Genomic DNA, 26,473 nt, shown 5'->3' with positions numbered 1-26,473 from the left:
GAATCAACAAAATATACTTTTTTCCCCTTTTTGGTGTCAGTGAATGTCAAGACCACACAATCATTAGATAATTATCAACAGAAGCAGTGAGAAATTTGTTTTATCTGCAGTCCACATTTATAACAGATTATATGTAGTATAAAACTACCCCCTTAACTATTCTCCTGAATTAAAATAACTAAAAGTAAAGCAAGCGCACCTCCATAAGCCTTATATGGAAGCAAATACCTTAATTACATTTTTAAAGCACAGATATGAAAACCTGATTGTGGTCCCCTAACTGAAAAGCATGATATTGTATCATCTAATTAACAGTGCTAAAACATAAATTCTGTTCTTTCTAATCAAAGAGATGACAGATTTAGTTAGAATTACTATTCTACTAGACTTACTCAGGAAGAAATCCAGCATAATTGCTATTAACTCCACAACATACATGTAACTCAGAGTTAGAAGAATGGCTTTTAACCCAAGAAAATTGTCTACTTCCTCCTGGTTGTGAAAGTAAGCTTGGCAGCAGGAACTGAGCAGGGTAGTTTGATTCAGAAAAAAAGCCTTCAATAATAAAAAAATGACAACATTAATGTACCACTTACATTTGAAGGTCTCAGAGATCTGCACTTCGTTTTTTCCATTAAGTGGCTGAAGTCATAGTTTGCATGGATTTAGACCCAGTTCACTCAAATATGTAGGGCCATCTGGCTAAAAACTCTGATGATACCCTAACATGACTTATACCACTCAAAACTCCACCACACCTACCTTCCTGAATACAGACGATTTGAGAAAAGGACAGTTAAAAAGTCCCAAACTTTACATAGAACTAACTGAGGTGTAATAAGATGTCAGATACCTTAAATCTGGCTAAATTATACCAACTAAGGAAAAATGACAAGGAAGATCTTTTATGCCAAATTGTATAGAACCTGCAGCCTTAGAGAAAGGGTTGCTGAAGTGTCAGCAAGGCGAGTGGATATTCCTCCTTGCTGCAGGTCTGCTGGAGGAAGCCCATCCCTCTTACAAGAAATCTCAACGTGCAAAACATGACACCCTCCTAGAGCTGCATCATAAGCTCCAGTGGGGACCAGAGTTTACATGAACATCATCATTCTGCCCCAGCTATGTCTCCATTGTTTCCAGCCTTGATTGCTTGTGCCTGAGAAAGAAGAGTGTTTTAAGAAGGTCATTTCACATATAAAAACCTCAGAATCTGGTTTAAACTCTCACAACAGGAAAACACAAATGTTGTCTTTAACATTCTATATATTCCACAAATTATTCTATAATGAATTCAGGCTGGAAAGCTCTGCCTTAGAACGCTATACTCATTCTTCATTTTGCAAACCAGCTTCTAAAGTCACCTTCAACAGCACTGAGAGTGAAACCAAGTCATATGACACGTGCAAATTTTGTGCTTTCAACAACCCTAATTTCCAGCCTGAACACCAGTCTAAGACACACAGGCACAGCTGAACATGCACTTTAGTCATTGACACCTATTTTATTCGTTGCCTCCCTCATCTTCAGCAAAATCAAGGCCAGACTCTCGTGTTCCTAATCATCCATCTTTTACTCTCTGCTGTCATATCAGGCCCACAGCTGCATATATTCCTGGCAACTGTGAATCAACTCTCACTTTGATGACTGAGTCACGGACTGGAATAAGACATGCTTACAAGAATTATTCTATTAACAAAACCAATCTGGTATGCCCAGCTGCTTATTCTCCAGCAACAACTCTCCTCCAGAGGTTGTAGCCCTGTCCATTATATTAGTTTGTTACAGTAACATGCCCCAGAGTCCAGATTCAGGGAAATATCCAGGCTAAAGAAATTACTTCTGGTTTAGCTTTTTCTGTTGAGCAAAACACATTCAGCTGGGATAATGAGAAGAATAAGTAGACCAATGTTCCTGTTTTCAGACACAAAGTGACTAGCAATTCAGGCACATGTCAATGATTTTTAAGGCATTTATGTGCATCAGTAATTTTGTGCCAAATAATAAAAATAAATATAAATCTGTTAATACCACTAGGGCACAGCTCAGCAGAAGAGAGGTGTCAACGTCCGTACCTGTCCTGTACTGAGGAGTTCCCTTAGCTTGAGAAGTGCCTAGAAGTTATTAAAACAGCTCATATTTTTATTCTTCTAGTAAGGTAACAAAATTTCTTGGCCAAAACATAAACAGAATGCCCAGAGTGGGTCATCTGTAGAGATTAACCTATGAGCACTCTAGGACCGAGCGCGTACACCAATGAACTTGTCTTCACACAGATGGCAGGGGGTTTGGCAGAACTAGAAATTAATTAAAGGATAATGTTGACTACTTCATAAGTTGCTCTCCAGTTGACAGGTCATGCCATCCCCATTGAATACATGTGGCAAATTGGTCCTGGCACTCTTAATTCCACCAGCTTTCCCATGATTAACTGTTAAGGCAAAACTTTCACAGGCTTCTGTACTTCAGAAAACCTGACATGCTGGAGAATTAGAGGACTTGAAATAATCACATCTTCCCTCTACACCACATTAAAGGAAACAACCCACAAAATCTGTGAAAAAAATAATTACATGGTTGAACAGCTAAGTGTGCCTTTGAACATATCCTGCTTTTGCAAAACCTTGATTGAAAGTGCTACTGGCAGCTGTTCCGTAGGCACATAAATGTGGTAAGGAATCATTAAAAACTACCCCTTCTCCTTCTCCACAAACTATTTACATATAACCAGGGATATAGATAGAACAAGTTATAACTCTGGTAATGCAGCACAAAACGTTTCTGACCTTTGAGTATTTTGACTAATCAGATAGTTTCATAACACATACACACAACACCAGAAGATATTTATAGTTTTCACAATTCTGAAAATAGTTACACTGTTCTGGGAAAGTAATCCTAATCCATAAATACAGATTAAGATATCCTTACATTGTAAACACAGTATTGTTCTCAAATTTGTTGGAGAAATGCTAACACACTCCCCAGCTTCTTAATTAGCATGACCTTATAAAGTACATGTTGTAAAAAGACAAAGGAGATTTTTTGGAATAATTTTTCTCTCAAAATCTACTAAATAATGCACACAGCAAGTAAATGTTAAAAATTTTGGCAGGAATTTACAAGAAGAGAAAATCCAACTCTGCCCTGAAACTTTACCTGAAATTTTATTCTAAGACTCCACTTTCACACACGTAGTACAGTGACACTATTATATCCAGACAAATGGAAAAGAGAAGCAAATGCAACACTACAAAACTTACACTGCATATCTTACTGCAAAACACAACGATTCTAGAGCATAACCAAGTGTGAAAGACAAAAATTTCCTATAGCTAAACCTCTTTAAAGAATTGTAATTTCATTTTTCTGCAAGCTTGAGTGATGCTTAGGCAATAATTTTTTAATAGTTTGTAACAATTTCTCTTTCCATTTTTGGTTAATTGAAAGTCTAGACCTCACAAAGCTTAATTTTAAAGTAGATTAATTCAACTTTTTAGATCCACAAATTTATTTCCTTATCTTTGCACTTACATTATGGAAATGGTAGAATATATACATGCAAGTTTTCCAATATGAACGGTGAAAAAAGATGATATTTAATTTCTTCATACTTCAAGGTCATAATGAAGACTTTACTTCTGTTTACCATCCAAAAAACAAAAAATTGTAACTATTGCTTCCCCAAACTTTTGTCAATTCCTTCCATTACGATCTTCCAGAAAAACATGCAGAAATCACCCCATATTAGTATCTCAGCTTTGTCAAAATTCTCCAATGAAGCTGATGATTTTCCTTGCTGCTAAAACAAGTTAAGAATCCTAACTACAAGTTCTCTACCAGTGGAAGTCACCACTAAACAGGGAGGCAATTTCTTACCCTATAGAGTGTGATAAAGGGGGCAGACATTATATATGAATTTGCACAAATCCAAGAGATCCCATTTTTGCCAAGTTACAACAATGACCAGAGCAATAACACAAGAGACAAGGATATACCTCTACCCCACCAAATAACATCTGTCGTATTGGAAAGAAAGCCCCACAAATTCATGATTTGCATTCTTCCACTACAGACAAGCACTGACCAAAAAATCTGACTAAAAATATATCTGAAAATCGGTTGAAAAGTTACACTAATTCAAGAATATGAAATCGTATTTTGAAAGCTATGCCTCAATTATTAAGAACACCAGCACTACCAGGAACTCACACACTACATAGAATCACTTTCATCACAACAGATGAAGGTACCTACAAAACAGCTCTTTATCACTCATTAAAAATGAAAAGCAGACAGTGCTTTATCTCATTCTGTTAATATTAATCTTCTGAGGTAGGAGATGAAAACATATTCACCCAGAAGCTAGGCCTTATGTATATAGCAGCAAAGAAGAGCTTCTAAAGAAATAGGGTATCTATAAGCATCTAATTCTTGCAGGAAAACGCAGATAATTGGGAAAATTTCATTTCATGAGCTTTATTCAACTGAAATGCCCCGTTCATAAACAAGGGGGGATGAGGGTGGGGGGAGTCATCAGCTACTCTGTCAGAGTCATCCCAGGAGAGTAACACAAGCTCAGTTTTCTTTAAAACAAGGCTGCAATTTTCTTTTTAATTACTTATGACTCAAATAGTTCTGAAAGGATCAATATTTCAGAGGCAAGATCAAAACCAAACCAGATGGATATTAGAAAACATTATAATGCAATCTAAATGAGGCTTAGCACATTTCATTAGGTAACAAAATTTTAAAGTACTTCTCTCATTACCCAATCTTTTCTATTTTATATAACGCAGAATTTTAGTCTGCCTCCTTACAAGCAGTGCATGAATTTTTCAAATAAGTCATTTTTTCCTGAAATACCAAGTCTTAAGTAACTTTGTTTTCTTTCAACCAAATTAATTTCTATTCCATGAACAGGCTTCATACTTGTAATCAGATTTGAAGTTAAATATCACCAATGAAAACTGGTTTTCTGCTGTTCAATCTTAAAGTATCTTATATACAGGAAATTATCCTACTGTTTGCTTGAAAGTTATATCTTACAGAACTGAACTGGTTTGGATTACTCTTTGCACAGTCTTCCTTTAAATAAAAGTACATTTTTAATACAATATAAAGTACTTACCCTTCTAACCTGACATCAGGTAAAGATCTGTTGAGTGCAATCATTTCACTTGCCATTAAATTAAATTGATTTATTTTAAACATTTCTTTCATTTTTTCTTGCTCCTCTTTAGGAATGACCACAGGCTTCCCCATCTCTCCAGGTCCTTCATGTGGTTTTTGTATGGGTTCTGGAACTAATAATAAATAAAACATTACCAACTAATTTTAGGCTTGCATTTGTTTGTTTATACATTATTTTACACTGTAGAAACACTGATACTTAAAACAGTCCTAAACCCCATCACGTTTTGAAAGTGAAAACAAATCTTCACATTTGGGAGTTTAACAGAACTAGTTAAGAGCTATTCTTAGACATCACAATTCATGTGAAAAAAAACAAAAAACAAAAAACAGAAAGGATTTATTTCTATCCATCATTACATCATAATTGACTTTACTAAAGTTTCTGTAAAGGAATATCCAACTTTTCCAGGAAAGCCTGTGTGTGTAAGAAAAATCTGGGATATAAATGAGGGGAGACTGCACAGCAGTCTACACATTCTTCATGAGGTGAAGTGGAGGGGCAGGCATTGATCTTTTCTCTCTGATGACCAGTGAGAGAACCCAAGGGAATGGCCTGAAGTTGTGTCAGGGGAGGTTTAGGCTGGATATTAGGAAAAGGTTCTTTCCTCAAAGGGTGGTTGGGCACTGGAACAGACTCCCCAGGGAAGTGGTCACAGTACTAAGCCTGACAGAGTTCAAGAACTGTTTGGACAATGCTCTCGGGCACATGGTGTGGTTCTTGGGGCTTTCCTGTGCAGGGCCAGGAATTGGACTTCAATGATCCTTGTGGGTCCCTTCCAACTCCAGATATCCTGTGATTCTGTGATAAACGTCTTATGTTCCAGAACAGTAAAGGTTCTAAAGTAAAAGTGTAGCTTTACATTTATTTCCGCGCTTTTATTTTGACAGAATGACATTGGCCTTTACACTTTAGAAATGATTTCTCCTGTTTGCACTAACACTATTTTTAGTTAACAAAATTACATTTGGAGTTTAACATTAGTACTCAAACCAGTAACACTATATATCTTTAAACCAACAAAATCCTAAGTATCAAATATCTGATCAAATTGAAGAGGGACAGAGGGAGGAAAAAAGAAATCCAACTCTTGAATTATTTGGGGGTTTAAACAAAATTAGTGAAAACCAAATGTCTTTTAAAAAGTTGCGCTTCTCTTTACAAGTACCGTTCACTTTTCTTCTGAAAAGAAATGCCAAAATAGTGAATTTTAAGTATATTACTCCTTTACAAATTCAGCAGAAATATTAATTTAAAAAATAGTACTTTTGGACCCAAGCAGAGGAAGTATTTTAAAAGAAAGGCACCAAATTCCTTTAGAAATAAGCCTAGGTTCAAATTACCTTTAATTTGCATCTTTGGATAGCACAGTGTAACTAAAGCCTATGCCAAGAGCAAATAGTCACATAAGGAATAAAAGTAAAATTAAAAAAAAGAAAAAAAAGCCCAAGCCTTCCATCCTTGCTGAAACACTGAGGCTTAAAATATACATTACTAATAAATAAGACTTTATGCCAGTCTGCATTTAGTGCTAATCGGTAACATGCACAACATGCTCCTTGAGAAACTTTCATTTTCAAGTACCTGAAGAAATTGCACTAGTTGCATTCACACAGTAACATTTTAGCAGAGAAAATCCTCCCACCATAAGGGTGCTCTCCTTTTACCAAACTCCCCACAACTGTCAGTTGAGCTATAAAATTCTAGAAGTTGTGAGCCAGCCACTCAAACACTGAAAATCGATAGAATAAGTATGTTCAAGCAGATCCTGAACAGATTGGCCTAGGTGTTTGTTTTGGCCATGGGCGAAACTGAACAAGCAGCTTGCTTTGCATCATTGCCTCTTAAGGAGGTATGATTGAACCTGCATCAAAACTTGCTGATTTGCAATTCACAACCTTTTAAACTAGAATTTGTGCCTTTTAGGATGAAATTAACATAAAATTATGGTATACAATAAGGTAATTATTTGGGTTTAATTTTATATAGTCAGCTTGGTATTCTTATGTGGATTACCAGAATCATTTTTGTTAACTGTATAGCAATGAGTATATCATTCACTTAGACAGAAAATGATTAGACAATGAGTGTTCCACATACTTAAAACAAACCAAAACTCTCAGAATATAGTTATATTCTCCATGTTTTTCAGACCTCTGAAGAGTGCAATTCTTATCCTACCAAATTACCTATTTAGAAGAAAAAATAATTTCCTGTTTCATTTACACTTCCAGTTGTTCCTTAATATTCACTAAACCAGTTAAATTAAATAGCTAAATTAACTGAAAACTCATCTGTCACATTTGCAGATCTTGCTGTCGGATGAGAGTTTAGCACACTAGTGACTTGGATCCTGGTGTACAAATTCCACAAATGCATCAGTTGAATTTTTAAATTTCATTAGTAAATACATATTACTTGATTGCAGATTTTACCTCAGTAATGTACTCCATTCTCTTGCAGAAAAATTTTGCAACAACAAACCAGATCCACATATTTTGCGCAACTCATTAAATGCAAAGGCAGTCAAACTTGGTGCACAGGCAGGGTGATGACTTTCCAAGAAAAGTTAACCCTCTTAAGTTTCTGAGAAGCATCTTCTCTTGCTTTTTTTTATGGTTTTCTGTTTTCCCTCAACAGCACGTGGTTTTCACATAAGCAGAAACCAACAATGTTCTCCCAAAATGACTAATACTAATTGTTAAGAATTCAAACCACAGTGCTCTTTTGTCAGTTAAATATGAAAAAAATATTTCCTTTGAAGGACTCTGGACATGTACTGATGACATATTTCTAACAAACAGAAATTTAATTTACAGCTACAAGTTTCAGAACTAAATGAATTAAGTCATTAATCATCACTTGATCCAACGGGAAATCTAGTAATGTTTTCCGAGACGTTTCTTATTTGTATCAATAAACCGTTAGTTTCAACGGGGGCTTGATCTCTTCCAGATCTTCATTAAAAATAAGGAACTGCTTGTGTTTGTGGACTACAAATTTCTTTTTACCAGGCAATATGCCTGATAAAAGCCAGATTCTTCAAAATCTAAGACCATCTAAAGGGGTGGATTCTTCTGGTGAGGTGTCTTTAGGGACCACTTTGGAGGCATCACCATAATTGCAGGAAAGCTGTTTGGACAGGTAAAAGTTAGGAGAAGTTCTATCTCTTGCACACACCTCAGCCTTAAGAAAACAAAACTGATTTACAATGAACAGTTGGCATTTTCAAAAATTCAACCTGTGTTTTATATCTTGAAATTGCTCACTATTCTTAGGATTTTTTTTCATGCAGGTGAGATCTCTCAGAACCAAGACAAAATTTAGAGATTCTGTCTTTACCAGAGCTCAAAATTCAGAACACGAGACTTGACTGGCACTTGACAAAAATGGCTGGCCATATTTTAAATTTGCCATTGCTCAAGAAAAGAGCATAAGTAGCAAGGAGCTGAGACTACAAGACTCTTGCAATACCAATACTAAGTCTGAAAGATTCCCCACCATCCTGTGCTTCTAATAATTAAACAAGAGGAATGGACCTTGAGGGAAAAAAAAGGGAAAAAGAATGAGTTTCAAAGTTTATTTAGAAACTACATCACGTGCCAAAGCTGGAAGTTGATTTGCAATCATACATTTAAGAAACTTATAAGAGGGGGTAAAGAAGGACTCATTTCCTATGGAAAACATCCTAACTTCATGAAAGCCCAAACTGTCCAAAATTATCCCCAAAATGCTCCTGCTGAAATAGCTAAAGATCAATTTTTACAACTAGACAAGCACAACCTAAAATAAACAAAAACTCTTCAGAAAAACTTACATATATGTCAAGTAGGTTCATTAAATGCTATGGAATTCTTCCATGAATTGCAAAGTGAAGCTATATACCAGAGTGACACGGACAAGAGGCTATTAAATTCAGAACTCTTACATAATTTATGCTGAATCAAGAAAATTAATTCAATTATGGAAATTAATAGGAGTGAAGAAAGTGAAGTGAAAAAGCAGATTTTGATAAAAGCTTCACAGAAAAAATAGCCTCAATGTTATCTGAAGATTCTAGACATTCTGAGCAGGAATCAATCTACTACAGATTACAAGCTGGTAAACTACTGGAACAAGTAAAAATATTAATGATCAAACATGCAATTTGGTTAAAAGGAAGTGTCACAGGGTCAACTACAACCATGGTTTCTAGCAGACCTATTTCTGCATATACCTTATTACAAGTCAGCTGTTTAAAAAACCCCAAGAAAACGTACAAAATGATACATAAGGTTTTGTTTGCTTGGTTTGTGTGGGGTTTTTTGTTTGGTTGGTTGGTTTTTTGGGGGGTTTTGGTTTTGGGGTTTGTGTGTGTGTGCGTGGGGGGGGTGTTTTGGTTTGTTGTTGTTGTTGTTGGTTTGGTTTGGTTTGGGGTTTTTTGGGGGTTTTTTTTGTTCACCAGTCAACCATAAGATACTAAAAAGATATCAAGGATTTTAACACACATAGATTAGAGAAAGGTCAGAATGAAGACTGTACTCACCTAAGTAAAGCTAGTGTTGCATAGGGAAAGTCATAATACTGATCTGTCAAAACTGCAGGCTTTCCCTCACCTGAAAGTTCCCCCCCCTGACTTTATCTATAAAGTCATTATAAGTTCAACATCATTAAAATATCAAACTAAGTGGATCTGTTCCTATACAACATGTCAGTCATCTTACCATCAAAAAAATTTCCAAACTTCGGAAAAAAAAAAAAAACAGAACAAAGAAAAGACTGAATTTCTATAAAAGACATACTTTCTACATAAGCCTAAATATTTTTCTCATCACTTTCCTGTTCCTCTTATTAAAAAAGAAACCCAAAAGTTTAAATGCAAGCAACTGAAAATTTAAGTTCCTTCTGCAAAATTTACGTGAATTAGAACCTCTCTAAAATACATGCATGCAGTTGTGGAAACAACAGCTCAGAGATACTGAGCACAGAAATTCTACATTCCTACACATTGTTATTCTCTGTGGAGATATATTAACCTGTTTTCATTATGGGGAAAAAACCCAATTAAACCAAATCTGACATTTCCTAAATATCTCCCCAGTGTTATTCTGCAACAGAGCAACACTATTCTTAAAATACTTCAGAAAATTTCCCAGGAAGGTCAAGGTTGCCCATACCAAATGTTGACAGTTGAGAAAGTTTTTTGTGATAGAAAGCATTAATCTTGAGTACAATTGGCTGATTGGACTTAACAACTAGTATCACTGCATAAGTTTCTTATATCAGCAGTGAAACACAGACACAGCCGTTCAGGTGGGAGAGACACCAGACTACAAAATTAGATGTTTCACAAATGAACTGGAGGCGGCAACCGCCTGCAGTTCTAAATGCATATGCTGAGACATTTCAGGGATGAGAAATCTCCCTACACCAACCCTTTCTCCCACGTGATCAACTATGTTGACCTCCTTAAAACAAAGTTGGCAACATAAATAGTAACGCTTTCAAAAACAAACAAACAAACAAAACCCAACAAAAAACCAAAAAAAAAACCCCAAAAACCCCAACGAAACCCCATACTCAGCTCATCTAACTAGTACTCAAAATCTAAGACGGCGATAACAAAACTGAAAGCTTCTCTGAAGACCTACAGCTTGCAATAATAAAGCTGTCACTTAAAAAAAGCTGCATACATAAGCATATTCTCATTTGTCACTTCTCCAACCAAGTTAATCACATTTATTTTCATAAACTTATTTTCATTATAATATTCATTGTACCTTGTTGCTATAGTCATTGTCCAAATTTTTGCTTAGGTGGGGTTGGAGGATGGGGTGTTTTTTGATTTGGTTGGTTGGTTGAGGTCTTTTTTGCAGGGGTAGGCAGACAAGTAAGCTTGGTTGTTGGTTTAGTTTGTTTTACTACCAAGTCTAGTGAAGATAATAGTGTCTTTGCTTCCTCACCAGTAGAAACTGAAAATATACTTTAGACCATATTAACATAGCTTACATTCTTGAACTTCTTGTTGCATAGTTTTATTATTTTTTTCATTTACATTAGTGCTTAAAATGCTACATCTTAAGCATTTAAGTCTGCATCACACATCTCAGGCAATGTGGTTATTTCCTTGTCATTCAAAGAAACATGGAACATTCCGCAACACCTAAATGCTGATGCAACGCTATATTGTTGGGGGAAAAAAATCCCAAATGTTTAAAAAGAGTGTAATTTTAAATGACCATAATTTAAAGAACACTCAGGTAGAAAACTTACCATCTCCAGCAGGCAGGCCTCGTTCTTTTTTCTCATCACATTTGTTGCATTCACTGAAGTACAGCAATAGAAACATATCCAGAAGGACCCAAACCAAAGAGGTGGCAAGGACCACCTTGCAATATGCAAATTTTTTCATGGCACTTTAAGTCAAATACAAAAAAAAAATTAAAAAAAGTATAAATAAAAATATCAACAGGTTGTTTTAATCCAGTTTGAGAGATCACGTTCTATATCTGGAAAAAGAAAAAAAATGAAAAAGAAAGTCACCAAATTTACCTGAGAACAGATGATAAAAGCAGAAATTTTAACTCCATTTCAAAGGTAGCAATTTAATCACCAAATGTTGTATGTAAGAAAATGAATGCTCTATGCATTCCAGTGAGATTAAGGGAACACGGTCAATTAAAGCAGCATTACTCCAGCCCTTTACTATGTCAATATTCATTATCTGAAATGTTAAAATGAGTGATCAAAACAGTCCTCTCCTGTGTCACTGGAAAAGAAGGTAAGCACATCGAATGAAATTAGAACTCTCTGGATTCTCTGGAAATCAGAACAACCTTAACAAATTAAAAACAGCAACATGCTAGGAAGCAAAGTATCAATCTGTACTGTGTGAAGCCCATGGGTAGTATTTCTCATGCTCCTCCCATGTAGTGCACACTGACTTTCTGGGCCCATACTAGGAATACTAGCCTACAAATGCCTCTATTTTACATAGGGTCTAACGGCACATTACACATTTGTCACAAAGACAAATGCTTCGCTTCCAGTAAACCAAAAATAAACATCCCTTTTGGCAAAGTAGGCAAGATTAACAAAGTACCCATAAGCCACCATGATCACTTACTAGGTATTCAAAGCTAAAGGTATCAACTAATAATTCTGAAACTTACAGTGACTTTAATAGCTTAATGCTTGATTAGAGAGCAAACCTTTATACATTTTTCAATATGTACACATTAGAATTTTAGAATGCCAACCTTTGAAATTCTCTTTTGCCCTACTCAATTACAAAGAAACTTTGTTACAAAGACTGCTTATTTCCATGACTGGTAGTGCAGAATCAAGAAGTGTTGAGCCTGGTCACTTACAGTGAAATATGATTTTTACTTTTTTTTTTTTTTTCACTAACATTTTACTAACTTTTTTTTTCCTGCCATTGCTGACATATTTCAATTCAAGGTACTCTCAAAACATTTCCCAGTGGGGACAGCTTACTAGTTAAAATTAGAATTGCAGATATTCTTAATTTATAAAGGGAAAGTAAGACTCTACAAATGCATAGTAGAATTTTAAAAGGTACATGCACACAGTTTTCCGTGTGTGCTTTCAGTGTAAACTAAAGAATTCATGGAAAGGGAGAACTTTAATCACAAGCCGTTGTGCTGGTTTTGGCTGGGGTAGAGTTAATTTTCTTCAAAGCACCTGGTAGGGGTCACGTTTTGGATTAGCGCTGGAAACAGCATTGGTAACACGGGGATGTTTTTGTCAGTGCTGAGCAGCTCTTACACAGAGTAGAGGCCTTTCTGCCTTTCACCCAACCCCACCAGCAAGGAGGCTGGGGGTGCACAAGGAGCTGCCAGGGGCCACAGCTGGGACTGCTTCCCCTCAGCCTTCTGAAGGGAAAATAAGATGACAACCCTCTTCTAAATACAGCTTATTTCTTCTTATTGGCAGCAGACTTATCCATGCATCCATATACACTGAATTAGCATAGGTTTGGATGGCATAGCAACATCGAAGCCTTCCAGTTGAACAGTGCTAGAAGGGTATATATTCCTCTGCTTCCTGCATAAGGGAACATCAAATGTCAAGAATGAATTTTGTTTGGGATCCTAGTTTGCATCTATGTAATTTCAGTGTTCAGGGATGGCTATATGAAATTAAGAACTACAAAAGTATCTATAATTAACAACTTGAGGATAAAATGGACAAAATTACCACAACAAAACTTTAAGCGAGGTATGTTAAGAAAAAAGTCCTAAGGTTTGTTTGTTTGGGTTTTTTGGTTGGTTTTTTGGTGCCTTTTATTATTTTTAAATAGACACGAGGATAGACCTGAACTCTGGATCTTGGGAGCTGCACTATAAAGTTCTGTAAAACTATCGGCAGCAGTAAAAGAAAAATAATTAGTTACAGACTACTAAATAGAGAGCAGAAACCAAACCAACGCTATGCCATTAAATACTATCTGCTTTCTCATCTTGAGTGCTGTGTGAACATCCAGTCTTGTCATTTCAAAAAGGATATAGAAGGATTAGAAGGAACAAGTGAGAAGTGTGAAAGGATAAATACAACAGAGAACAGCTTCATTATAAGATGAAAGTAGCATTTTTCCTGGCTGAAAAGATGTAACCTAAATCAAGTGGCAGGTCTGTAAAATCAAAAGCTTTACGGAGATGGTAAATGGAGATCAACTGCTGCCTTTTACTCCTCTGTCTTATAGTGGCAGAAGTCAAGTGAATTTAGCAGCAAGAGGTTAAAAAAACGAAAAGGAATGTGTTCCCAACAACGTGTTGTCACACAGGGGAACTGCCTGCCACCACAAACTACCAGTGCTGCAAGTCTGTTCATCAGCTATCAAATATCAAGTCCTTACCCCTAATTCAGGCAGTCCCTGACTGTGAACCTCAAGTCACTGGATGCTAGGAGAGTACAGGGAGGAAGTATCCTTACAATTTCCCCTATTCTCTTCCCTAAATATGTATATCAACCACTAGAAAAAATGAATACAGTAAACAGACAAGATCTCTCTGACATAGTATGACTGCACTTAAACTCTCCATACAATAGTTTTCTTTTACTCCAAATCAGGACACTGTAGAAATGACTTGGTAAAGAATCAAGCCATACCACTATCCTGCTTGTACTTAAGGAACACAAATGCTAATAAAACATAACATGTTTTGAAAGAAAACTGTATAAATTCTTATAGTCTCAGACTTCTTGAAGTTCAGACTTGTGAGATATTAGGTTATAAAAGAAAGTGTACAACACACAGGAACACAGTGCTTAGGGATTCTCAAATTAGAAAAACACAGGGAAAATCATAATCATAACCTAGACTTTCTGTCCATAAAAATACTAAACATATCAAGTGTTTCAGAATGCATAGGCTGGTATATCTGCCTCTAACACAAGAAATTCCTTTGACAGTTCAGTGAAATGTCAAAGAGACACTTTGTGAACCCTGTGAATCTTTTGAGGATTCAGGGAAGTCATGAGGAGAGGGTTATGCAGAAGTTCAGCACACTGTTTACCATTGATAAGGCCCTTCCCTCTACCTTCAGATGAAACCTTTCACTCCCTTGGGCAGTTTACCATCTCAAGATTTTGTTACCACTGATTTTATGACAGCAGTCCCCCTGTCTGCTTACCAGCAGAATTCAAACAGCACAGTGGTGAAGCAGGGGGGCCCAGAAACTCGGATGAAACAAAAGCTCTTAGCGTCAGAACCTTGACCCAGAGGTCTGAGAAGAGGACTCCACCATCCAGGGCTTGCGCTATATGTTTGGGCTATATGTCATCTTCTCCCTAGTGCTGAAGCAGTGGTGGTGGCCTCACCCATGGGACGGATGCTTTTCCTGAGGTGTTGCTTCTTCAGTGGAAGGGTCTTTAGGACAAAGTGAGCAATGATGAACAGGAGGCAGATGCATCTTCAAAGAGACCTTGCAGCACCACAAGTCTGAGCCCCATGATGCAAGAAAGAAGAGACAGCTAGGTATTGCACTCAATGGATAAGTGGATAGAGACTCCCAAAATAGGGAGCGAGTGAGAGACAAATCCAGGAAATTAGTGACTTGTGGCAACAGAAGGAAAGCCTGTGGATGTGCCTTTCCAAAACAGTTATACTGCTTGGGATGATGTTGAAAGACTGATGAATCTGCCTGAGTTTAGCTTTTAGACAAGCACCCCTTGGCTATTCATTCAAGTATGAATCAATGACGCTGCCAGGTGCCACACGAACCTGAGCATATGAGCAGAGACAGCAGAGGTGTGACAGCAGAGTGTAGCAGGCATGGGATCCAGATACTGCTCCCTCAATTGCTCCAGTGGGATGGCAAAATATGCTCCAGCGGGATGGCAAGCATGCACACAACCTGTCAACACCTGGCTGCACGGGTGGTCTCAAAGGCAGGCTTCTAAGACCACAGGACCTGCTTTGAGGAGTGACAGCTGTTGGCCAGGAACTGCAGGGAGGCATGCAGCATCATGGAGAGGTTCTTGCTCTACTTCTGTGACACACACAAACTGGAAGCACAGCTGCTTTGGAGAATTACAGAAACATTTCCTGAGCATGTGGAGAGGTTTTCAGATAATCCTGGACTGTAAGTTCAAAAGAAACAAGAGCAGCAACAAGAAAGGCACATTAAGGATACTGGAAAAAAAAAAAAGACTGAGAATAATGCAGGTCCAGTGCTCAGCATAGAAATGGCCAAGATATTCAGTGCCTTTTTTGCCTCCTTTGTTATTAGGTGCAGAGTCCAGTGGCGGACTCTGCAGGAGCTAAACTTCACATGCAGTACAGACAGACTGACTCAGGGATCTCATAAGCCACTTGAACACGTGCAATTCCATGGCACCAGATAGGCAGCATCTGAATCTGCTGAAGGAACAGGCTGACCTTACTGCAGGGTCATTCTCTATCATCTCTGAAAGGTCATGGTGATCCAGAGTTGCTTCAAGGTTAGAAAAAAAAGCTATCATCAGGAAGGAAAAGAAGAATCTGGAAAACCATCTGCTAGTCAGTCTCACTCTAGTCCCTGCAAAGATCATGGAAGAAATCATACATACAAAACCACAAAAGACCCAAACAAAATGAAACAAAAAAACCCAAACAACAAAACAAAACAAACCCAATCCCAAACAAATCACCGCAACACAAAAACTATACCCTACTTGAACAACTTGGCAGCTTGCTTTAAGAAGAGAACTGGTTTGGTAGACAGGGGAAGAGTAGTGACTGCTGTTTACATTAACTACAACAGGGACTGTGACAGTCTTCCAGAGGACTTTTTCAGACCCTAATGAAATTCAACCTGAAGAAGTGGCCTACCAGCAAGGTGGACTGCTAGCTGGCCCACCAGGCGTTAGGGATTCAGACCACCAGCACAAAGTCCAGCTGACAGACAATCTCCAGTGGTAATTGTCTGCGGCCAAAACTGGAGCTGATACTGCTTAATGTCTTTACTAAGCACCTGGCAGATGGGACTGAATGCATGCTCAGCAAGGTTGCTGGTGACACTCAACTGAGGTGGAGCATGCAGACAATACAATTAAACAAGTATGCAGGAATGGACCAGGGTGGCTGATTCAAGAGACGTCAAAAGACAAGAAAAACAGACAGGCTGAAACCTCAAAAAGTCCAATAAATGCAAGTACAAAGTCCTCCATGCAGCACAGAATAACCTTATTCCATGAAAGACCAAGCTGGATGGGACCTTGAGCACCCTCATCTAGCTGGTGGCATCCCTGCCTGTGGCAAGGGGACTGGAACTAGATGATCTTTGACTTCCCTTCCAACCCAAACCATTCTGTGATTCTGCGATTATTATCCATATATCACAGAATCAGCCAGATTGGAAAAGATCTCTGAGATCATTGAGTCCAGCCCATGACCCAACACCACTCTGACAGCTACACCATGGCTCTAAGTGCCACATCCAACCTCTTAAATACCTCCAGGGGCTGTGAAACCACCACCTCCCCGGGCAGCCCACTCCAATGTCTGATCACTCTCTCTCTAAACAATTTCCTTCTAATGTCTAACCTAAATCTCCACTGGTACAGCTTAAGACTGTGCCCTCTAGTCCTACCTCTGGTTGCCTAGGAGAAGAGAGCAACAGCCACCTTGCTCCAACCTCCTCTCAGGTAGTTGTAGAGAGTGATAAGGTCTCCCCTGAGCCTCCTCTTCTCCAGGCTAAACAACCCCAGCTCCCTCAGCCTCTCCTCACAGGGCTTGTGCTCCAGTCCCTTCACCAGGCTCGTTGCCCTTCTTTGGACACTCTCCAGCACCTCAGTGTCCTTCCTAAACTGAGAGGCCCAGAAATGGACACAGTGCTGAAGCTGGGTATTAGCATGCTAGAAAGCTGCTCTGCAGAAAGAAACCTTTGGAGACTGAAAGTAATTTTAACATGAATCAGCAGTGTGTTCTTGTGGCAAATAAAGTTAACTGCATTTATAAACAAGTCCAGTAACCACAAAAATAATCCCCAAATGCATAGGTTTAATAACTGTATTTACCTACTGAGCAATATAATAAAATTGAAAATTTTTGCAAAACCAAGTATTTTTCATTCCTTTGAAATACTGGATAGTAGATGACAAAACTCTTACACCATGGAAGAAAAAGGAGTATTAAAAACACCTTGGAAAGGGTAAAAACAAAGGTTGTAATTTATCAAGAATAAAGTGAAAAGAGGAAAAATGTGTACGTTCAAGTCTTGTTACTTCTGAAGGTCAAGTGCATTTTTTTTTTTCACTCTGTGACAAAATCATTGATACATTTGACACTATAGAAAAAGGTCATCTTTAAAATTACTGCTCATATAAAGAGCATTGTTTCACTTTACCACCTCTTTTACCAACACAGTTGGCATAGGAAAGAAAGCTTACTCTTTTTTCAGTATGATACATAACTATTCAGTCATTTTTATCTTTGGATCAACTTCATCTTTGTTTGTACTAGTGATCAGTCTTCAATACAACTTTGTAACAGACTTGACAAAGGACTTCATTGCCGTTATACAGCTAAATCAGGATTCTACACTGGATGCGTCACGTAACCAGACAAAGCTGACGTAAAGTTTGTTTTCTAGACTTTCAGATATGAATACACAGAAGCTGGCACAAAGTAAGGGCTCATCAAAATCCTGACACCACATTTGCTATGTCTAAGCTATTAATATCAATTTAAGCCAAATGGAAAATGATTAACTGAACAGCATCTAAGGAAAGATTGATGGCCTACACGAAATTGAATTTTCAGCTTCTCAGTCTACTTAGTAATGAGGGAGAAAAAACTGGCATACTGTAAGGTAAAATATTAGGCATATGTACAGATTTTGGAGCACACTTGTAAAAAATGAAGCCAATGCAAATTGTCATGAGCAGTGTCTACAACTCCATATCTCTGAACTATTAATGGGACCAATCCAGTTGATTACACCCATATTTCAAAACAGAATTGATGCCAACAATACAACTGGATTTCAGAACTACTTTTGCTACTGTACTGATGTGGGGTTTGATTTTTTTTTTCTTTTTTTACTGGCTGGCCCATGGTCTGTTAAATTGGTTTTAGTGCTTGTTTGCAGAGGGCTCATTACTATCAGATCATCAGTAAACAGGCCAGTTTGACAATAAATAAAGAACCACCTTTCAATGCTATAAGAGTAAACGTAAAAAAAAAAAAAAAAAAACATTCAAAATGAAGGTCAACCCATCACCTGTGGAAAATGTGTGTTTTTGGCACCTTCTTCACAGAAACACAACTGCATCCAGTAAATTTCAACAGGCAAAAAAATTACTGATGAGTTTAAGAATGCCAGTACTCTACTGCTCAGAAGTTAATAAAAAAGAAGTACTTTTCATCAGGCTATGTCCATTTCATGGATTTTGAAAGGTTTTAGTTCGGTACAATTCAGCAAGTAAGTTCTGAAGAGGTGATGATAGAAAACATCATACTAGTTGAAGCGGTATAAAAACAATTCATTCAGTCCTATTCTTAGAAAAATCTGAGAAATGTAGGTTAGTAAAATCAATTTCTATTCTTCTTGCTCTGTGTTGTAAGACTATACTTTTAATTCACCAGAAGAGATTTTTCAATTAATAAATCAATTTTTTAATTGACATTTGAAAAAATATCAATTATGTTTCTAAAACTTGTAGGCCTTGGAATGAAGGAAGAACAAACATAGGAGTAGCTAACTACAGTTGAAAACCAAGGATGAACTTCATACACAAAGGCAGAAGCTATTGGTTCGTACACGCTTTCCTACAAATAAAAAGAATGCATTTTAGGCTTATAAAAACAGAAGCTCTTGAGAGATTAAAATCTATCCCATCACACAGGAAAATAATACCAAAACCAGAACAATGGGTATGCACTCCATCCACAATTTTGTCCAACTCTTTATAACTGTATGGAACTAAGTCACTGTGTACTTCTGATTCTCCTTATTTAGAATCAGAAAATCATAGGATACTTTGAGTTGGAAGGGGCCTTCTTACCTAAATAGTCTTTACTTAAACTCTAATTTTTTTTAAGATTAGTTCTAATTTCTTCTACAGATATATAGTAGGGAAATAACATTTCTAAATGGAATTAAAAGGTTTTTAAAATCATGTTATTTCAGTTAATGTGAGAAGTTAATTGAAAATACATTGGTATTTTGGTACCTATAGCTTTCAGAAACATCTTTAGTATAATCACGGAACATCTGAAAACAGTATATCATTTTGCAAATCAGTGCTTAATGGTTTCTCAAATGAGATTGTAGGTATGCTAAAATGCCTCAAAAGATAATTTTTGAGAATGTAATAAAAAGATTATTTGCACAACTCCTCAAATGAAAACTTCTGAAATCACTTAAATTACATTTTTCCCCAGCCATACTTGAAGTCAATAGTTTTTAGACTGACTTAAAGAAAGCCCTATCTTGCTTTGCAGGCAGAATGGCCTAGGTTTCAAAGAACCGGATGAACAATATTTTAGTCAAATTGAATCCACAGATTTTGGATTTGCATTCTTTTTACAACAATTTTTGCTATACAAGAAAAAGAATAAATTGATCCAGGAGGGAGATGAGTTGTTCTTTATCAGAATATCAGTGTAAATATTACAAGAGCTCAAACGGATAGCTAAAATTTGGAAATTAAGAATGCAATAGAAGTACAAAGAATAATGCTGTCATATAAACAGCTGAGAGTCACTAGATGTCTATTTGATAACTTTAAAGTACCTCTCAAATGTCTGAGGAAACAATTTTATTTCTCTGTCTGCTCTCCAGGTTGAATGAAAATTATCTAAAAAAAATAGACATCTCATTTAGGGATCCTTCATACATTTCCATTCTCTTAACTGCTCTGAAATTTAAAATATACTCCTATTATGTCCAGTGAGTAATCAGTATACATGACTTAATATTGCCAATCCTGTAACAAAAAAAACCTATAAATCTTCTTACAGTACTTCTTCAAATAATTGGAGTACATCATTAGTCCAAGTTAACTGCAACACATAACAAAATGAATACCCAGATATACAGAACCTTGAAGCAAAGAGCAGAAAGTGTCTGCATAGGCTTTAAGTTATTACAGTATTACAGTCCTGGCAGGGAAGTTCAAACCCCCGCTATTCAAATCTGTTCCATCTCATACTGAATGGCAGATATTGCCTCTCCTGACAGCTGCAGAATAGGCAATACTTTTAGAAAAGTAGATTTATAATCCGATAGACAGTTATTTCTGTTCCTGAAACAACTGCAGTCTTAAATTGGGCTACTGACACCTCAGATGCTGGCAGAGAGCAAATATTCCTCTTCAAAGCCATAGCTACTTCACATGTGCACTCCGGGAGGGCTACTGAGTGTGCTTAACTAGGAGTAGCAGCCAGCTAGAGAATACAGGAAGTATTTTCATCAGTGAGTATCACAGGTAGCATGAAGACATTGAGCAATTCACGAGTCAAAAGCTTTTGTTATTAACAGCAGAATGAGATGATTTAAACACCAAACTCATAAACCCTTGACATGTAATAGCTAATGGGAAAAGATGCATCAGTAAGACCTATTTAAGCCTTCTGCTACCCTTCACAGCAGCCTAGAAGGCTGAGATGGAATTTTCTTTGCTTTTGTCTTTTTTGAAGGTTCACAGATGGTGACACCCAGCACTAGCTTTTTCAGCACAGCAACACTCCTGACAATCAGCATCCCAGAGCTATAAACTGACTCCAATCTTTAATAAATCCCTGAAGAGCTGTGCTAGCTGGTCTTTCAATCCCAAGACTACAAGACTTTTAGAGGAAAATCGAGGTCACATCAACACAGGTGTTCCTCAAGAAAAACAATTTCGTCATGTGAGCTACAGACCGTTTAAATTCACCATTACTCAGAAGAAACAGTTTAAAACTAAGTAATTTTAGCTTCCCTATCAGATCTAAACGGTCTTTTAAAAAATAAAATGCTGAACTACCCAGAATTTATATTGTAATGGAATGGTGTCACAGGAGTAGAGATTAAGCTATTAGTATACTATTTGCTGTCTGCAAGAAAAAACTGTAAACACCTCCATGTCTTAAATAGTCAGGCTTGTGACATGACGTAACACAGCACGAAGGCTTCCAGCCAAAAGCAGCATCACTTGGCCTTATTAGAATATTCTAATTTCTAATAATCAAGAAGTCATATATTCCACAGACTACTTTAAATATCTTGGCAGGTGCCAGATGACCTGTAAGTAGAACAGACTAGCTGATAGGACTTCTTTTATAGTTAAAATTCTCTCTGAAAAAAATTAAATTTAGTATTGTCAGCAATCTTGAAGAAATCATATGCACTAGATTAGACCATGTGGAAGTAAAACCATAGTAAGCTGTTTCATATTCTCAGTGCTCATATTTTCCACCTTCCTTTATAACGTTTCTGCATGGTCCAGAAAATCAAACTGACTTTCAAAATATTTTAAAAGTTCTACATTAAAATGTCCAACTCCAAACTCAGAATTTACCAGCTAAGACTAAACTAAAATGAATACTATCCTTATCAATAGGTCACTCTTCATACAGACATGTCAAATAATAGAATTTTCTGCAGAGGATACTTTCTTCAGTTTGCTCATGTCAACACTCAAAAATGTCAGGTAGCATTTGACTTTGAAGTATTTTGAAGGAATAAGCAAATTCTTCTTGAAAACACTGACAAACACAGATAAAAGAGTTTTGAATTTATTCTCTATTCTGCTATTAAGGTAGAAGTTAGAAGAGAAGAAAACTAGAAACTCTGGTATCAGCACTGAAGAATTACAAATTTCAGGGAGAAATCTAAGACTACTTAAAGGTCAGGAGAATTCATCATCACTAAGCTAGTTACATAGTTTTCATAGACAAAGACCTAAGCAGACTCTGAACAATCAAGTGAATAAATCTTTATACAAGACATTCTTGACAACTTCCTTGTATGTTGCGAGAAACTGTGAAATCTTTCAAGCTAAGTCTCAGATGTTCTAAAATAACCAACCTCCGTAAAGCTTCTGATTATTTTTTAGGTATGTATCAAAGCCAAAAGCTAGAGTGGAATAAAATTGTTCATTAATTCTTCAAACACTTTTAGAGATGGCAGAAAATTACATAGGCCAATAGTCAGCATTAAGGATGAATCACTAATAGGCAAGAATTTGAATTAAAGTAAAGCAGAGTCAGCTAATTAGAAAAAAATTATTACAGAGGAGACTTCTGGAAACACTGGGTAAACTGCAGTCAAAAGATTCAATCATGCTTATGTGATTAACTACAGAAACCTTCAATCCTGCAAACTTTCTACAATAAACTAAAAAATCTAAAGGGAAACTTGAGAAATACCAAATAACTTTGAAGAATTCATTTTCTCTGCCTTCAGTATCTGGAGAATACTCAAAATACTGTGTTTCAGAAGAAAAGCTTTGAAAAAAAACACAGGTAAAGAAAACATTAAGTTTCATGCTGGGTGTTTATCCTAGAGAAGCTGACTTAATTCTGCCTAGAGTAACTGAAGAACTTGCTGACAAATCAAATACAGGCAGATATGGAGTTAAAAACTGCTGACAGGATAATGCATGTGACTAATTGTGAAGACTTAAAGAATTAGGAAATATAATTTGAAAAAATAAGGGCAACACTTATTTAACATACTGTGGGTTATTTAACCACAAGTAAAATGAGGAATGGTAAAGAATTCAAAGGTTTTGTTCGCAAGTTTTACTTCCCATCCCATGTCTTGGGAAATACCAGAATTGTAATCAAAAGTAGCTCAGCAGCTTTGCAGGGTTAACCACTTTTTGAAACAGAGAGAAAACATCAGATCTCCTTCCAAAAAAACCTATCATCAAAAAAAAGAAAAAAAATTAGAACATATGCTTGTTTCTCTTTCTCTAGAAAGAAAAGACTGATCAGATACATATGGAGAAAAAAAGGAAAGCTAGCATCATCCCATTTTATGATATATTCATGAAATTTTTGCAAGGTTCCTCACAAAGACTTGTGGTCCTTGGCTATATCCATATGCAAATATAAAGTCTACCTAGAAAGAAAAAGGCAGCATTTATACAGAAAGGCCATACAGCTTTTAAGCCTACATTCACACATAAGTCTGTACTCACATCATAAAGCTGTCTGCTCAGCAGGTAACTTCTGCTGCTAACAACTGTTTTGTACTTAATTAACACGCACAGTTTTTCACTAAGGATAAAATTCTTCACATCCATCCTTCCCTTTCCTTTTTAGACTCACTTGTTTTAGATGTAGTTTTTCTTAATTCTGTCTTCCCAGGAACTGCTGACAATACAAGATTGAGAAATGCCACCATTCTAAGTTCTTTGTTTTGATTGCTAATCCATGCAAATGTACAGATGGTATAAAAAGAACAACCATGAGATTTCCTTCAAGGACCCATAAACTTGTCCATGTAAAGTCTTTCTAAAGTAAGCAATATCCATATTTTGAGTTCTACTTTGAGTAGGTGAGCAAGAAGAAAAGAACTGTCAGATAAAAAGCTAAAAAAGGCAGAATAATAAAAGCAGAGTTCTGGAAATCCTTTACCACTTGGGATAATTTCGCAAGACTATACAAAGAAAGAAGAAACTGAAAGGAAGAAGTTGCTAGAATAGTTGGCAAACAGATCAATACAGCAATGGTTCTTCTTCAGCACTAGTGCCCTGGATACTTTCTTTGTCCCTATGGCATATTGGTCTTCAGCAATGGTACTGGTATTTCCACAGCAACAGACCTTAAACTCCAGAATTCAGACTTCAGGTGAGCTACAGAGGTTTATATGTTGAAGCACCTGTGATAACCTGACAGTACAAGAGAATTTTTACAGAAGTATCAGTACTGTCCATTTTGAACAAAGGGTTGATTCACATCTTGGGACATTCTCACCACAGAGGTCTACTCTTCCTTTCTTTTTCACTGCATTTTCCCCTGTATTTTTCAAACAAGCAAAGTACCCTTAACTCTCAGATAGGCTGCAGCTATGACCAAGTCATAGCATGCAAGCAGATGCTCTCTCCTTCCCCATTGCTCTTACATCTACATCTCCTAGGTTGCTGCCATACAAACAAAAAATGAAGATAACAGGTAAAGTAGGCATAGGATGGTAAAGAGATCTCCTGTTGCTGCTGGACTCAAGACCATAGAACAAAAGAAGGAGAAAGAAGCAGAAGTTAAGAATCCACCTATCTGAGAAATATAACGCAGCCTGTATGATTCAAAAAGCCTGGAACACATCCAGGCTATCCACAAAATGCCTTTCTGTAACTGTAAAAGTAGACAATTATAAATGATGGACCAAATTACAGAAATTTTAATTGACCATGGAGCCTAGTTCACTATAAGGTATTAACTGGCAGAGTTAACACGAAGAAAAAAGTTTTGCAAATAGGAGGATATAAATTTAAATAGGTTCTTGAGTAGCCCTATCAAGTCACTGTTACCACAGCATTTGTGCAGGATTGGGTGTAAATTTTTGGTTAAACAGAACCACTGAGCATTTTTCTCAACTTTCAACTTTCTCAAAAAACAAAAATTGACATTCAAGTTTCTATTTTATCAAAAGCAGTAGTATGGAAAAGATGAGTTCTACAGAAAACAGCAATTATCTTTTGTTAACAGCTTCAAAAATCTTCACTTTTTAAGAATAAGAACAAACCTACCATATTTTGAGTTCATTTGTGAAAAAAAATGCTAGAAAACCAAAAAAAATCAGTAAAACTGCAAAATATTAGTTTTCACTTAGATCATGGAAATTATTAAACCACAGTCCTTTTCAAAAGAAAATGCTGTGTTTTCATTCTTCTGTAATAAATGCTTTTCAAATGCTGCTGGATTTTATTTCTTAATACTGTAGAAGAAAAATGGCAGATTCACTCACATGTTAAATTTCAAGACTAAACTCTTACAGTCAGTGATTCCAAAAAAGGTTTTCCATACGGCCTAACTTGTAAGTTTTCACCTTAGTATGAAAAAAGTTTGAAAAATTTAAATAAAATAGCCCTGTCAAGATGTAGGAAATGCATCAGTAAGGTAAGAAAGCAAATAAAATTTAGAATTGGTTATTTTGTGCTGTGCATCAGTCCAGAGAAATATGAAGAGTGTGATATGTAATTTGAGGTAGAAAGATTATTTCATGGAAGAGTTCACTTGCTTACCTGTAAGAGATGGTAACATTTTTTCTGCATAGTTGCATAGAGAAAACAATTGGCAGAACATTAGGTATGGCAGGCATGTATCCGACTTCACTAAATTACTTAAGTTTCTTCAAATACTTAGGTGCTTATTCAACAATTGTTTTGCAGAAACTGTCAGGCACTTTGTGAAAAGCAGCTAGTGCATTTAATTTGACACATGACTTTCGAAGGTACAAAGCTTGTAGCAACTTAAGCTTTTTTACAATTCAAAATTAATTCATGACTAGAAGCCAAGAGAGAAACAGGTCACCATAAAAAGGTTAATCTGTCAGAAAACATTAAAAAAGGGAATATGACAGAACTGTTTTGCAAATTTAGCTATAAATTAATTGAAAACCGCAGAATTTGTGTAGTACAATCACTTAAAAAAATTAAATCAGATCAGAGATCAGATACTTTTTTAAGACTCTTTGAAAATTCTGTGCTCTGAGACATTTAAAATTACTTTTCAATACCCTTTCTGAAAGATTTTCAACTTCTCTGAAAATACCAGAATCTTGACAAGAAGAGAGTAGACATGTCTGAGACGCCAGGCCACATGATCACACCATGGTTAAGAATTAATTAACACACTATTACTGTGTA

General features: G+C 36.6%; 1 protein-coding gene across 1 annotated transcript in view; it reads right to left on the bottom strand.

Annotated features, from left to right (window-relative positions):
* GALNT1 (polypeptide N-acetylgalactosaminyltransferase 1) overlaps positions 1–26,473 on the bottom strand; it is an 86,909-nt gene that overhangs the window by 32,106 nt on the left and 28,330 nt on the right. Inside the window, exons 3-4 of the mRNA XM_027881886.1 lie at positions 11,444–11,679; positions 5,129–5,303 (exon numbers count right to left, since the gene is read on the bottom strand). Coding sequence (XP_027737687.1) covers positions 5,129–5,303; positions 11,444–11,582 — 314 coding nt within the window. The 5' untranslated portion in view covers positions 11,583–11,679. The remainder of the gene's footprint in view (positions 1–5,128; positions 5,304–11,443; positions 11,680–26,473) is intronic.

The sequence above is a fragment of the Empidonax traillii genome, unplaced genomic scaffold (genome assembly GCF_003031625.1).
Source record: "Empidonax traillii isolate 1590-97213 ecotype Southwest subspecies unplaced genomic scaffold, ASM303162v1 scaffold98:size2021230, whole genome shotgun sequence".
Lineage (NCBI taxonomy): Eukaryota > Metazoa > Chordata > Aves > Passeriformes > Tyrannidae > Empidonax > Empidonax traillii.
This window is presented reverse-complemented; position numbering and strand designations above follow the sequence as displayed.